At 39.3% G+C, this 15,018-nt stretch overlaps 1 protein-coding gene across 2 annotated transcripts in view; it reads left to right on the forward strand.

Moving 5' to 3' along the window:
* The window catches only part of LOC104609440 (cyclin-C1-1-like), a 40,623-nt gene extending 26,541 nt beyond the window's left edge, over positions 1-14,082 (forward strand). Inside the window, exons 8-9 of one of the 2 annotated variants that reach the window (XM_010275765.3) lie at positions 5,987-6,134; positions 13,782-14,082. In XM_010275765.3, the coding sequence (XP_010274067.1) occupies positions 5,987-6,134; positions 13,782-13,904 (271 nt within the window). In that variant the 3' untranslated portion in view covers positions 13,905-14,082. Of the gene's footprint in view, positions 1-5,986; positions 6,135-12,499; positions 12,648-13,781 lie in introns of those variants that run through there. The other variant, XM_088901514.1, reaches the window with a different exon arrangement.
* The last annotated feature ends 936 nt before the right edge of the window (positions 14,083-15,018 follow it).

Genomic DNA, 15,018 nt, shown 5'->3' on the forward strand with positions numbered 1-15,018 from the left:
GGGAAAGAGATTAAAAGTACTCAACTAAAGAAGGTGGGGGATGCATCTGTTTCGACTGTGGACGATGATCATCTCTTAGCCTTGATTCTTGAGGTTGTGGTGGGAAGATATATTATCGAGTACAGCTTTGTTGTCTAATCAGGAGGGGCAAAACCTAGAGGAAGGGAGGATAACTAAAGATAAAAGCTAGGCCTTAGAAATCATAGTGGGGAAATTAGGTAAAGATCTTGGTAGGAAGACACAGGGACCAAGGAAACTTGGGTCAATGAAACAATTCCTCTTTGAAATCATCAGTAAACCCAAAAGAAGACAAGGAGCAACAACATTGGGCATCTACTTCACAGTACCAAGGTATTTTCCAGGCTGAAAGATGCTCACAGGAGTACGCCCAAGTAGCAAATTTGAGAGTGTATAGAAGGAAATAATTGAAAGAAAAAACATGTTTGATCAGTGACAGTATTGCTGAGGATATATCGAACTGTTTTCCTGTAGGTCGTAACAAGGGAGGTAAAACATCAGAGGTCACTGAAGAGGTGTGGCAAAAGAAGGGGTATTATCGGAGGAAAAGGATGTTTTAGAATAAGTTGATAAAGGAGAAGAGGAAGGGAAGGAGTGGAATTGGGTAGGGTTTGAGAAATTAAGCAAAAGGTGGATGTGGAAAAGGTGGTGGAAACTGGTCTCCAAGTGGGTAAAAAGTTGGGCTTATTGGTTTTAGGAGGGGAAGAATACACCAAAAGAGCATTCTAGGAGCTAGAGTTACAATACTTGATGAGTACTTAAAGGCCTTGATATGTCTTGCGTTGGCATTTCTTGGTTTTTGCCACTTGAGGGTTGTGTTGCTTTGACAGCAAGTATTTCGTAATGCAAAAGAGCATTCAATCCATCAAGCACACATTCCTTACCAATCATTCTCCCAGAAGTCAAATCCTGTAAAACACAGAAATCAGAAATAAAATGTTACACTGCAATTCAAGGATTTCGTAATGCAACTAATAGATAAAAGGTTGGTAGGAAATTTGGGAACACGATAGATTGAATGGAGGAGAACCCCATTATGTAAGGGCACGGTACCTTGTCTAGCAATGGTTGGTAGGAAATTTGGGAACACGATAGCTTGATCCCAAATCTCTTTTGTTGTATCAGTCCGTATAAAGTTCTTCCTCAAACTAGGGTGATGGAGGTTACAAACCAAGACATAATCAAATAATGGTCTTGAGGGGCATCACCAAACAAATATCCAAGCTTTCCTTTTGATCCCACATACTAACACTTTTTGACCACACCAAATAATTCAATCCGTCAAGGACAGTAATAGAAACAGGGAAACCCTAGCTTTCAGCCCCTGGATTGACCATATTCTGAATCATTAGTAGACATTGCCCAAACACAACAAATGTAACAACTACAGAAACAACTTGTACCAGAAGATAGAAACAGCACTAACAAGAGAAAAAAACAGGTTTGTCTGTCTGTTAACAGCACACTTCTAGAAACCGGAAGACAAAGAACTCCTTCCACAAGATGAAAACAGTAGTAGAAAACAACTTCAAACACCACCAATCCAAAAAGGAAAGAAAAACTCTTCAGCCAAATCTCACAGGTTATATACTGCCAAAAAAAAAAAAAAAAAAAAAAACTGAGAGACACCTCTCCACAAACTCAAAACCCCATTACAAGATACAAGAGAAACACCCAAGCAATCACCCTTTTGGTCCTATGACCAAAAGAATAAAAGAATAGCAAAGAAACCCTTACCCAATCAAATCCTTTTCAGATTTGGAAAGTTTTAGTCTTTTCTAGAGAAAACAGAGAGGGAGAAGAGAAAGAAACATCCACTCAAGCCTTAAACTGCTGTCAAACCTGCTCCGATTCCGTCTAGAGTGGAAGAGAAGGAAGAGGAGAGAAACAGTAGAAGAAAAGAAGAGAATAATTGGCAAAAGATGTCAGGGGCGGTGCCCTTACTGACTTGTATATTAGGGTGTTTAAGCAAAAGGAAAATTACAAAAGTACCCCTACTTACAACTTAACAGAGAAAAGTCAATAAATCGACCCACTGATAGTTTAAGAACAGTACCAACAACAATATGTATAACACACACACACACACACAACACACATACATTTCCAACTTGTTATAAAGTTTAACATGATGAGGAGCAGGGATTCCTTTTGTAAGGATATTGGCTAACTGACTTGTGGAAGGAGGACAAATGTCACTCATTTCCAACTTCTCTTTGATAAAGTGCTTATCTACTAAAACATGCTTTGTTTTGTCATGAAGAATAGGGTTGTTAGTAATGCTTTTAGAAGCCTTATCACTTCAATATATGGCCATAGGCTCAGCCACAGGAATTCCTCATTCGAGGAGAATGTTCTTCACCTATAGCATCTTAGGTAGTTACCCCATGTTCCATTGCACGATACTTATCCTCTGCACTTGAGCAAGCCACCGCTGATTGCTTCTTACTTCTCTTACTTCTCCATGTTACCGCAAATATGCATTACCCAGAGGTTGACCTTCTATCATTCACAAAACATGCCCAATCTGCATCTGTGTACACTTCAACCTTCAAGTGCCCATTGTTAGCATACAATGCCGGGATGCTTCTTTAAATACCTCAGAACCCTCTCAGTAGCTATGACATGTGAGGTTTTCAGGCCATGCATATGTTGACTGAGAACCCTAACAACATATTCAATATCTGGCTGAGTTATAGAGAGGTACATTAATTGCCCTACAAGTCCTTGGAACTGTCTTACATCCACTACTGTATCTCCTCGCCTGTGATTAAGTTCAATAGGAGTGTTGGTTGGTTTGAACCCAAGTTTCCTTCTATCCTGTAAGAGATCTATGATATATTTCCATTGGGAAATGAAGATGTTCTTCTTGGACCTTACAAGTTGCAACTTCAACCCATAGGAAATATTTAAGGGGACCTAAATCTTTAACTACAAACCATGAAGCAAGAAACTGCTTAAATTTCTATATCTCTGTTTCCGAGTCACCTATGATAACAATATAGTTTCTTCCCTTCCCCCTTCACAAACATTGTATGGTTTGATTAAAACTGTTTAAATGCCATTTGCAAAACAACTTTGTTGAATTGGCCAAACCAAGCTCTTGGTGACTACTTTAGCCCATTAGTCCTCACTCAAGAAGGCATTTTTTGCATCAAGTCAATGAAGATGCCATCCCATATTTGTTGACATTGATAATAAAACTCATATGCAGTTCATCTTTGCAACAGGTGCAAAGGTCTTGAAAAATAATCAACATTAAACGTTTGTGTGAAGCAGCCTTTTGTTGTACCTTATATCTCTCAATGGACCCACCAGCTATGTGTTTGACTGTCAAAACCAACTTACTCCCAACAGGATCCTTCCTTTTAGGAAGATCAACCAGTTCGCAAGTGTTTTTTATGTAGGGCATTAATCTCTTCATGGCTGATGGTACTATCTATTGTTTCAGGTACTGGTAATGTAACCTTACATTTGGATTTGACTTTACCCTCTATGTTATAGGTTCCTAAATTTCCTTTTGGTCTAATGTTAGTTAGTAAATTAATAAAAACCTTGAATTGTTCCATTTCATTCTTCCCTCCTTATTGTGCCTTCCAAGATTTCAAGACTGGGAAGACGATTGGTGGAGGGTGTGAAGTTGGAGGATTGTTCTATCTAGATGGTGATGGTTTGCAATATGCCTTATTCCTCTACTACATTGTCACAGTGGCATTGTTGGTTGGGCCATCCGTCACTTCCTACTCTCAAGAGTCTTGTTCCAAAAGTAGTGTCTATCCATGAATTGTTATGTGAAGCCTCTTATCTTAGTAAACATCATCGTGTCTTCTTTGTTTCAAGGGAAAACAATAGTCTCAAGTCCTTTTGAACTTATTCATTCAGATGTTAGGGTCCTTTTCATACTTTTTTCGACTCACATGGCATTATATATCTGTCCTCTTTCTCTTCTACTCCACAACAAAATGGGGTGGCTGAGCAGAAGAACATACATTTACTTAACACTGCTCGAGCACTTTTGAGCCAAATGTCGGTTCCTAAGAAATACTGGAGTGATGCTGTTCTTACTTCTTTCTTCCTCATTAATCGTATGCCCTCATTGATCCTACAGTTTTTCCTTCTCAATCTTCATTTCCTTTGCCACGTTGGGTATTTGGCTATGCATGTTTTGTTCATCATTTGGGTCTGGAGTTGGATAAGTTGGATTTTTTTGCTCTTAAATGTGTATTTTTGGGATATTCTAGGACCTAGAAGGGATATAAGTGTTATTGTCCTACTCTTTGCCATTCCTTTGTGCTTCTAGATGTGTCATTTCTTGAGAATGTTCCTTACTTTTCTTCAGCTGAGTCAACTTAGACCTTCCTATTGCTCTTCATAAAGGTAAACATGCTTGCACTGAACACCCTATTTCTCGCTATGTTTCCTTTACTCATTTGTCTCCTTCATATCAGAACTTTGTATCTTTGCTTTCATTTGTGACTATTCCCAAGTCGGTTCATGATGCTCTTCTGTGACCAGAATGTAAGAAGGCAATGGATGACAAAATTCACGCTCTTAAGTCTAACTACACTTGGGACCTTACTTCTCTTCTTCCAAGGAAGAAAGTGGTTGGTTGTTGATGGGTTTATACCATGAAACACCAAGCAGATGGCAATGTAGAGAGGTATGAGGCATGTTTGGTGGAAAAATGGTATATGCAGACTTATGGAGTTCACTATACTAATAATACCTTCTCACCCATAGCTAAGATGGCTTCGGTTTGTGTAATTATCCAAGAGCCTGGTTTGGAAGATTTAGTAGCATTGTACAATAGTTCAGGATGAAAAATGTAGTGTTGATCACTCCGTGTTAGTATGGATACTGCTTGGGTGAAGATTGTTTCGGCAGTTAATATTGATGATAATATTATTATTGGAAGTGATCAATAGGGTATTGAAGAGTTGAAACATTTACAGAAACAGTTTCAAACTACGGACTTGGGGCACTTGAAGTATTTTTTGGGCATAGAAGTAGCAAGGTCAAAGTGGGGAATATCTCTCTCACAAAGGAAGTATGTTCTTGATTTGCTAGAACAAACAGGTCTATTGGGGGCAAAACCAGTAGATACCCCCTTATAGATCCAAATATAAGGATGTATGAGTTTGAGAGTGATTAGGAGTCTTTAGATTAGGGAAATAAGTCCATGTGAGGCCCATTATATTGCTGTATAAGATAGGGGAATGGCAGGATTGAGAATAATATTATGCTTCTTTATATGTGTTTTTTAATAATAAAATAAAAAAGAACTTTTATTAATAAAAGAAGAAATATTATAATTATCAAAAACAAAGAAAAAAAAGGATTACATCGAAGAGGGTAATGAGAAATCACCAAGCTAACAGCCCAAAATTTAAAGAAATAATCCAGACAATAAAAAACAAAGACATTAATTCCTTGGTTTCTAAGTCAAATGAAGACCAAAAACCACTTCCAATTGATTCATTGGAAATTCCTTCAAATTCCAGTAGAATGAGAATCCAATCCATGATTCTTTTTCAACAAATCACAGTAACTTGGTCTCTTCCTCAAGCTTTGTCTTCAAATAGTTTTCTATTTCTTTTAATTGTAATTCACAATTATCGACTATCTATTAGTGTGTCGGCTGGTTATTAGAGGATTTTTAAAATGAGCAAACTGTGAAAACAATTTGTGGTTGTTTCTTTTTTTTTTTTTAATTTTATATGTTGATGTATATGTTTTTCTTTTTATCCTTCTCTTTTTTACTAGACAACCTCTTCTGAATATATTTTACTCCAATAAAAGGAATATTCTATTTATTTTTTTCAAAGCTGTTGCTTTGCACCTACTCTGTCTTACCTTGATGAGTGTGTTATGCTTTCCAAAATTGGGACATTTGTAAAAATGTTGGTAAATACAGTTGTGGTGTTAAGAAAATCCATTATGATCTAATTAATTGTTTTTAATTGCACAGGGGTCTTGTCAATGACACCTATAAGATGGATCTCATTCTTATCTACCCACCGTACATGATTGCTTTAGCTTGCATATACATAGCAAGTGTACTCAAAGAGAAAGACACCACTGCATGGTTTGAAGAACTTCGTGTTGACATGAATGTGGTATGTCTTCCTTCAGATCTGAATTTTCAATTTCTTTATTTGTATTACCATGAGAAAGACACCATGGCATGTTTTTTTTATAAGTGATTCACATTTTATTGGTTTAGTGTAAAAGAATGTTGATTTACAACAATTTGGCTTGCCTCTTCTACCAAGTTCTTTATCTCCCTTACTACATTCCTGAATAGCCATGGTCCCAGTATATTTTATGTGATCCAGGGCACCACCACCCAACAGCCATCTTCCATGATAACTTCTCTATAATTTAATGATGTCCCAAGCTTCAGTCCTTGATGACTCTCATTATATGCCATCCTCTTATGATATCAATGTTCTCTTGGAATTTATTGCTGTGGTGTGATGACTACTGTGGTACAAGGGGCTGGTTGTGCAGGTAGTAATCTTTAAAGGCAACCAGAGAGTTCTTGTGAAAACCAGTTTTTATTTTTTTTATTTTTTTTGATCAGCAAAAGAGAGTTTTATTTAAAATAAGTTTAAAATAAAGTTTTACAGCTTGTAGATGGGAATAATGCTCCCAGACTAGTATATTTCTGTCCCACTTTACAGCGCAGCCCAAAACAATTGTTGCCTCAGTGCCCCTTGTTTGGCAAGATAATAAGCTAGCCCGTTTGTGCTCCTATTGACCCATTTGAATTCAGCCTCTACCTCCTTTGCAATCTTTTCCACTTCCCTAATAACATCAGGGTCTACAGACACCCAAGAAATCAACTTGCTGACCACCTGCTGCACAATCTCCTCAGTGCTCTTTGATTTGTTGCTAAAGACTCTTCTGTTCCTTTCTGACCAGATTACCCAAATCACAGCTGCAGGAATGGTTCTCCATATTAATTTTCCTTTTTCTTCAGGCCTTGAATATCCCAGCAAAGCAGCAGATCTTTAACTGAATTTGGCATGACCCAACAAAGACCAACAGCCCCTATAAAATGAAACCAAACTCTGGAAGAGATAGGGAAATGGATACACAGATGGTCTGTGGATTCAGGCAATAGACCACACAAACCACACAACAGAGAAGGGAGATGAAGACCCCTTCTATCCAGATTGATTCTTGAGAGGCATTTGTTCAGCACCATTGTCCACACAAGGAAGTTAGACTTCGAGGGAGAACTAGAATTCCACACTTGATGGCAGGGAAAGTTAGTAACCCCTGTTCTACTGAGTTTAGAAGTAAGGGATTTGACTGAGAATCAGCCATCCCTACTTCAGGATCAACTCCATTCATCTTCACTATTAATATCTATGGACTGCTCCTGTAATATCTGCAATAGCTGCAGTACCCCATCTATTTCCCAATCGAACAGATCTCTTCTAAATTGAGGATTCCATACCACTATATTGTTAGACAAAACATAGGAATCCGCCACTGATATTTCCTGGTTAGCTGCACATTGGTAAAGGGGAAAAGCCTCTGCTAAAGATCTGTCCAAACACCAGGGATCTTTCCAAAATTTCAGCCTACCACCACTTCCCACCTTAACAACCCCAGTTTGGGAATGGATCCTGAGACTTCCAATTTCCCCAATCCACCCCATATTTTGAGGCAATTAAGACCTCCACCAAGAGAATCTTTCTGAAGCAAACCTCCAACACCATTTACACAACATAGCTGAATTTACCACCTTCAACCTTCTTAGGCCCAGACCCCCCTCAGCTTTAGGCAAACATACTTGGTCCCAATTCACAAGATGCATTTTGCTCTCTTCTTCCCATCCTCTCCAGAGAATTTTGCTGCAAATTCTCAAGCTTCTTCGCTATTTTAGTTGGAATGGGAAAAAGGGACATGAAGTAGGTAGGGAGGTTGGCCAGTGTACTTTTGATAAGGGTCACTCTCCCTCCTATAGGCAAATACTTAGCCTTCCAAGAGGCCAGTGTTTTTCCCACTCTCTCAGTGATTGGATCCCAGATAGCAGAAGAACACTTTCCTAGGGGAAGGCCTAGGTACTTCACTGGAAGGAATTCCACCTGGCAAGCCATCAACCTTGCATAGGTTTCCAGATTTGGAACAGGGTCCAGTGGAATGATTTTGCTTTTATGAAGATTTACTTTATGACCTGAGACTACTTCAAACCAGCAAAGAATTCCAAGTAATAACTCCAACTGATCAGTTGAGGCATCAAGGAAACAGAAAGTATCATCAGCAAACTGCAATAAATTGACTTTTTCCGCTTCCGGGGCTATAGCAAAACCTTCCCACAGACCATTAGCTGCTGCCTTAAGGGTGAATTGGGACAGGAGTTCTGTTATGCAAATGAAGAGCAAAGGGGATAGAGGGTCCCCCTGCCTAAGGCCCCTAGAACTTAAAAAAAAACCCTGCAGACTGACCATTAATCAACACTGAGAATTTGGGAGAGGAAACACATACTTTGGTCCAATTCCTCCATTTCTGATCAAAGTTCATTTTCTCTAGCACACAATCCAGACACCTCCAGTTTACATGGTTATATGCTTTTTCTATATCCAGCTTAACTACAAGGCCCAGAGAACCCTCCCTTAATCTTGAATCAATTAGCTCATTTGCTACAAGGACAGAGTCAAGCATTTGTTTCCCCGGGACAAAAGCAAACTGATTTTTTGAGATTACACTACTTAACACCTGTTTCATGCTTGCAGCCAGCACTTTTGCAAGAATTTTATAGAAACCATTCAAAAGGCTGATGAGTCTAAAATCCCTAAGATTTGTAGCCCCTTCCAATTTTGGGATCAATGAAATGAAGATGGTGTTAAGACTTCTTTGCAAGGATGCATTACTATGGAAGTCCTGGAAAACCTTCAACAAATCAGACTTTACAAAGTCCCGACATTTGATGAAAACAAGTTAGACAGTCCATCCGGCCCAGGAGATTTGTGACCATCCAAACTCCAGATTTCTGACTTAATTTCTTCTTCTGAAAAAGGCCTCTCAATAAGCTGATTCTGATATGAACTTAGTTGCTTGAAGGCTATCTCCAAAGGAAAAGGTCTCTTGACCCAAGTTTCCTTGTAAAGATTCTTGTAGAAAGAGGTGGCTACTGATTTGATTCCAGCTACTGATTCCCCAACTCTATCCTCCCATTCCAGCTTGCTGATTGAAGAAGCTCTCACTCGAGCATTTGCCATTTTATGAAAGAAATGAGAATTTCTTTCTCCTAGCCTTAACCAAGTTACCTTGGCTCTTTGTCTCCATTTAATTTCTTCTTTCACAGTCCCCTTGTCAAAGTTTATCTTAGCCTGAACCCTCTTCAGTCTGAACTCTTCAGAGATTAGACCCTCCTCTTCTGCCCTATCAATATCTGAAATAGTTTTCAAGTAAGTTCTCTAGCTTCCAGCTTTTGACCTTTTCTTTAATTTCTCCCATTTTCTTCGCAAGAATATAAGAACTAGTACCCTCCACCAGGACTTCACACCACACTAACTTCAGGAGAGAGATAAAGTCATCTTCTTCAAACCAAGAATTCTCAAACTTGAAAGGAGTCTTTACTTTTTCCCTGCCCCCACAGACTAGCTGAATTGGTGTATGATCTGAAACAGGCCTAGGAAGGGACAACTGTTTAAAATCCGGAAAGACCTCCCAATTTGAAGAGACAAGAAATCTGTCCAGCCTAACCAGAGTAGGAACCTCCTGATTGTTTCTCCAGGTAAACTGAGCTCCTATTAAAGGAATGCCCAAAAGCTCAAAATTATTTATGAATTCAGCAAACAAGCTCATCTCCCTTGTCCTTCTATTTCCAGAATTTCTTTCCTCTGAAGATAAGGTGGCGTTGAAGACCCCTCCAATTACTGATGGACAAGATAAAGAACCTCTCATGACAGCCAATTCCTCCCAGAAGAGACTCTAATCCAGCTACTGAAGGTCAACTTTAAAAGATATAAGTTTATAGACCATAGGATTCCAAAGAGTCAATATGCCCCTAGCACTTCCGGTAGCTGATTTTGCCCTCCATTTAACTTGGCCCTCCCCCCAAATACTCCTAATTACACCTGCCTTCAGGAACTTCCAGCTTAGTTTCTTGCAAAAGCACAATTTGTGAATTCGATCTTTTAATAGCATCACTCACCACCAACCTTCTTCTTCCCGACCCTAGACCCCCTACATTCCAAGAAAGAATTTTTAATTCCAAAGGAAAAGATAAAAGAAAAGAGATCCACTCCTCCTCCAAGCTACTATTTGTGACTCCTCGAGGTCCCACCACTACTACCTGCCTTATCATTTAGCCCCCAGGTCAACCTCATCAATTCTCTGTTTTTCTTCGAAGAAGCCCCCCTCCTTTTCTAGCCGCCAGTTTTCCTCTTTCAAGCAGAGTCCTCTATTCCACTTCTGGATATTTGATTGTTTCCCTTTCAAAACCTTCCAAAGAAATCCCCAAAAATTTACCCAACCCCAAAAGTTTCGAGGTTACCCAGGATGAAAGTGGCAGGGACTCAACCAACGTACCTATATTGTTTGACATTCGTAAGATTGAATTCATCGTCACCCTTGACATTCCATTGGAACAGTGTGGAGCCCCTTGATTTGATTACGAAAACAAGGGAGCGCTCATCTTTCCTTTGTCTTCTAAGTTGACCATAACTGCAATCGGTATCACCTCCAAAACTTCTTCATCTAGCCTTGCTAGGGTGAGGTTCAGACTCTTCGTCTGATCCATTGGAACCACCTGGGGAGTTGACGACTGTCCCCGATGTATAAGAGAAGGAGAACCAACACCCTCCCTCAAACTTCTTCCCTCCACCTCTATCTAGTTGGCAATTGGGTTTTCCGATAAAGAACGGAGATCCATGGCTAAGACTGGTGTTTGGTTGGCCCGGTTTGAATCAGACAGAGCTGGGTATAAACTAGGAGGCTCGAAGTTGAGCACACGTGGCTCGCTCATTAACTCTATCGGGTCAAGGGCATATTTCTCAGCTCTCTTTCGGGTCGAATGGGTAGTTGGATTTTTCTCTTGGGCCCAAGTGTCGCCTACCTACATCCCTAACTCAACTGAAGCCTGACCTTTCTCCCCTAAAATCTTCCTTGATTCCCCTTTCTCCACTTGTCGGCCTGAAGGTTCCATTTGTAACTCTGTCAGACAAACTTTAATCAATTCTTTTAGTTTTTCAACAGCTATCCCTCCTCCCCCCCTACACTTCAAAATTTGAAAGCTTTCCTCAGTCCCTATTCCTTCTTCAGCATCCTGTTCGTCCGAAGGCAAAGAGATCGGATGGCCCTCATTTCTTCTGCTAAGAGCACCTTCCTCTGACTTCTTGAACTGGTATTGTTCCCGCCGATACTCTTGGGGACGGCAGAAGGCTGTAGGACCGATCTTTTCTACCATCTTGATAGGTGAAGTTTTCTCCTTCCAGAACCAACGTTCTTGAAATCTCTGACCCTTGTTTCCCTTTTTTGTGAGCTTCTCCCTTTCCTAGATTGTCTGGTCTCCATCTTCGAGCTGAAGTGAAGATCTCCGGCCAAATTCTAACCAAGTAGAGGACTTCACTGGTGGCTATTTCAACTTTCTCTAGGATGGGGCTACCTCCTCGCACTCTTATACGAGGTTCCTTCAACTTTCTCTTGGTGAAAGTGTGAAGCTCCCTTGGTGCATCAGTGAACTATTGCTTCGGAGGTTCCTTCAACATCTCAAGGTTCATGGCTACTGCTGCTTCAATAGTAAACCTATTTCCATGAAGGTTGCTTTAACATCCTTGCAAACTCAAGCCGGTTTTCCCACCTTGAGTTTGAGTAGTGATTTAAAAGGCATGCCTGAGGCACGCCTAGGCACACATGCGAGGTGCATTTTGGGGTATGCACCTCACCCAAGTCCTAGGTGCACCCCTTTCAAAAGGCACACACCTGGTGCGCCTGATGCGCTTTGTGCTTCAACCTAGGCATGCACCTTTTTAAAATTTTGTGCCTTTTGCCTTTCTTTGAGTCTAACGGCTAGGCTGGGGGCTCCGGCCCCAAACCCCTGACCACGCCCCTCGAGGCAAGCCTGAACAAGTCTATGTTAGGGTTTGAAATTCTTATTTCTCACATGTCGAAGCTCTAAGAACCCCCTAAGGCTTGCCTCGAGGGGCGTGGCACAAAGGCGACTCATAGAATCAAGAATGCAATATGTTTTACGTCACATTAGCAATTTGAAGCAATGCAAATAAGGAAAAAATGAGATTGTAGGTTTTACATGCTTGAAAATGCTTTATATGTTTGCTTTTATTTTTAAATCTTCATTTGAATATGCTTTACATGTTATTTTTATCTATTTTAATTTTAGATAATTGGTTTTTTAAAACATTTATTTTAAAATTTATGTTTATATTTTTTATTAACATTATGTTTAATATCTTTTGATTTTTTTTCATTTTTTTTAAATTTTCTGACTTTTTTTATTTTTTAGATTTTTTTGTAGTTTTGCGCCTTTCTTAAGAAGGCGTGCACCTCACCTTGCGCCTTGCGAATTGTGCCTCAGGTGCAAATTGACCCTTGCACTTTTAAAACACTATGTTTGAGGGAGTGTGTTGAGAGAAATATTATATTTGGTTGTATTTGGGTATATTTGTAATATTGATAAATTGTGGCAACCTATATGCATTTCTGGGAAAAAAGGGGCTTCTGTGTAATTCTGATATATTTCGGTTTGTTGCTTATTTAAGCTAGTGGTTGTATGAGATTAGGGTTTAAGGAAGAGTGAGTGAGGAGGAGTGAGAATAGTGAGAGAAGAGAGAGTGTGAGAGTGAAATCATGTATTTCTTGTTCTCATAGTGGATATTTTTCCTCTCCTCCCGTGGATGTAGGCTACCAAGATGAACCACATTAAATCTTGGTGTTCTCTCTATTTCTTCTTATCTTTTCTCCGTGGTTTGCTATTTCATTTTATGTTTTATGTTAGTTGACATGGTATCAGAGCGATTTTATGTTGTTTAACAATAAGGAAGGTGATAAGATATCACCCCAGAGAAAACATGACTACTGACTCAGAAACTCCACCAACTACAAGACTTTAAAATAAAAAAGAGGATTTCTACACGAGCAACAGCAATCCTATTGGTACCAAGGCCCTAATCTTCCCCTTCAAAAACCTCCTCCTGACAGTTGACGTCTTCATTCCACCTCCACCTCTGTTTTCCTTCTCCTTCAGGGTTTCTTCTCTCTTCTTCCTCTCAAATTTTTCAAAGGCCTTCCTAGCAAATTCCTCTCCACCCCAGAAAAACAGACCCAGGCTTTTGCTGAACTCTACATGTTTTTTAGCCGCTTCCTCAATGGAGATACTTCCTGAAATCACCACTTTCCTCTCTAAGATTTTATCATGCGATCTCTTACAGTACCCTATCCATGTCTTATTAGTACCAATTCTCATGTAGGAAGAGGTGGAGGAATGCCATACAAATACTCTCGTTTTGATAGAATGCCATAGAATGTCAAACAAATACTCTGAGGCTATAATTTTGTACACATTTGTACTTCATTATTTATTTATTATTATTTTTTTTTTGTACTTCATTAGTTTTTCTTGTACCATCCACTTATGTGAATGTTAAGTTTATACTTGTATTCCCCAGAGTGGTAGTGCACTTAGTGATGATGATGATTAACAATAAAAAAAAAAGAATGGTAGTGCACTTGTTCATTTTCTGACATTCTGGCATCCCTCAAATATGGACTACCATGGTATTCTGCAGGTAAAGAACATCTCTATGGAGATATTGGACTTCTATGACAACTATAAAACAATCAATGAGGAAAGGACCAATGCTGCTCTTAACAAGCTTGCTTTAAAACCATCATTGGTTAAGCTAGAATAACGAGGCCAAGGTCCTATTTGTTTTGTTTGTTGTCTAATTTATATATTCCAGATGATTCAGTCTCATAACTTGCTGCAAAGTTGATATGCAATTATATCTCATGGAGGAAAAATGGTAATTGATATCTTGTGTCTTTATCCTAACCCATACTTAGAATGAAGCTAACCTTTCAATCTCGTAACACTTGTAAGTTGCATCACTAGCTTTCTACTTGTGCACATCAATACCATATTTCTCTTTAACATCAAAGGTTCAAAATATCAATATGATGTGGATCATATGACCTACATTGTATTAGATTTTCAAGGGGGTCACTGGGTCAGCACATGGCATGAGTAGATTACTAGAGTCCATGTGCAATTCCATCCATGTTGCACAGTATCAGCCAGTATCGTATTGTAGAGTAGTCCGGATCTGCATCTTCATTAAAATTAGTATTTTTTTCAAGTACTACTCAGATTTATATTGGTTTCATAAATGTACCTATGCATCTTAATTCTTCCACCAGATCTTATCGTTTTCAAGTGTATCATGGTAGTAGCGGAAAAAAAATAAAAAACATTAATTTTGATCCCAGCTACCCAGGGTCTTGAGAGGGATAAACCGGAGTCTTTAATCTTTGGCATTTTTTTTTTTGCAGAAAATGACCACCTTTAGACATGAACTCACATTCTCACGCTTGGCAGCCAAGATTCTACACAAGTGTAACTTGGTAGTTACACACTCCACATAAATTATTGAAAAATTATATTGGTTTTGCTAACATGGCAGTTATTTTTCTTTTCAAAAACAAAACCTACCTAGCTGTCTTAACACCCTTTGGGTGTTTCATTAGTGGGCCAATACGTATGTGAATTGTATAGTGTGTGCAGTAGGATGCTACCGTGAATGTGTAAAAGGGCAGAAATGTAAAAGCAGGTTAAGAAGACTTGTCAGCCGAGGCATGTCTGAAACACTGTTATTAAGCAGAATTTGCCTCCTCTGGATCAAATCCGGTGTAATACACGAATTTCAACGTTCTGCTCCTGGATTCAACAACCTTAGAAACCGTGCACTCGATCTCACAACTCGAGAATGGAGAAAATGAGTGAATGCAAAGAGTGATTTGTGCATG

Source organism: Nelumbo nucifera, chromosome 3, assembly GCF_055504915.1.
Source record: "Nelumbo nucifera cultivar China Antique chromosome 3, China Antique-T2T, whole genome shotgun sequence".
Taxonomy (NCBI): Eukaryota; Viridiplantae; Streptophyta; class Magnoliopsida; order Proteales; family Nelumbonaceae; genus Nelumbo; species Nelumbo nucifera.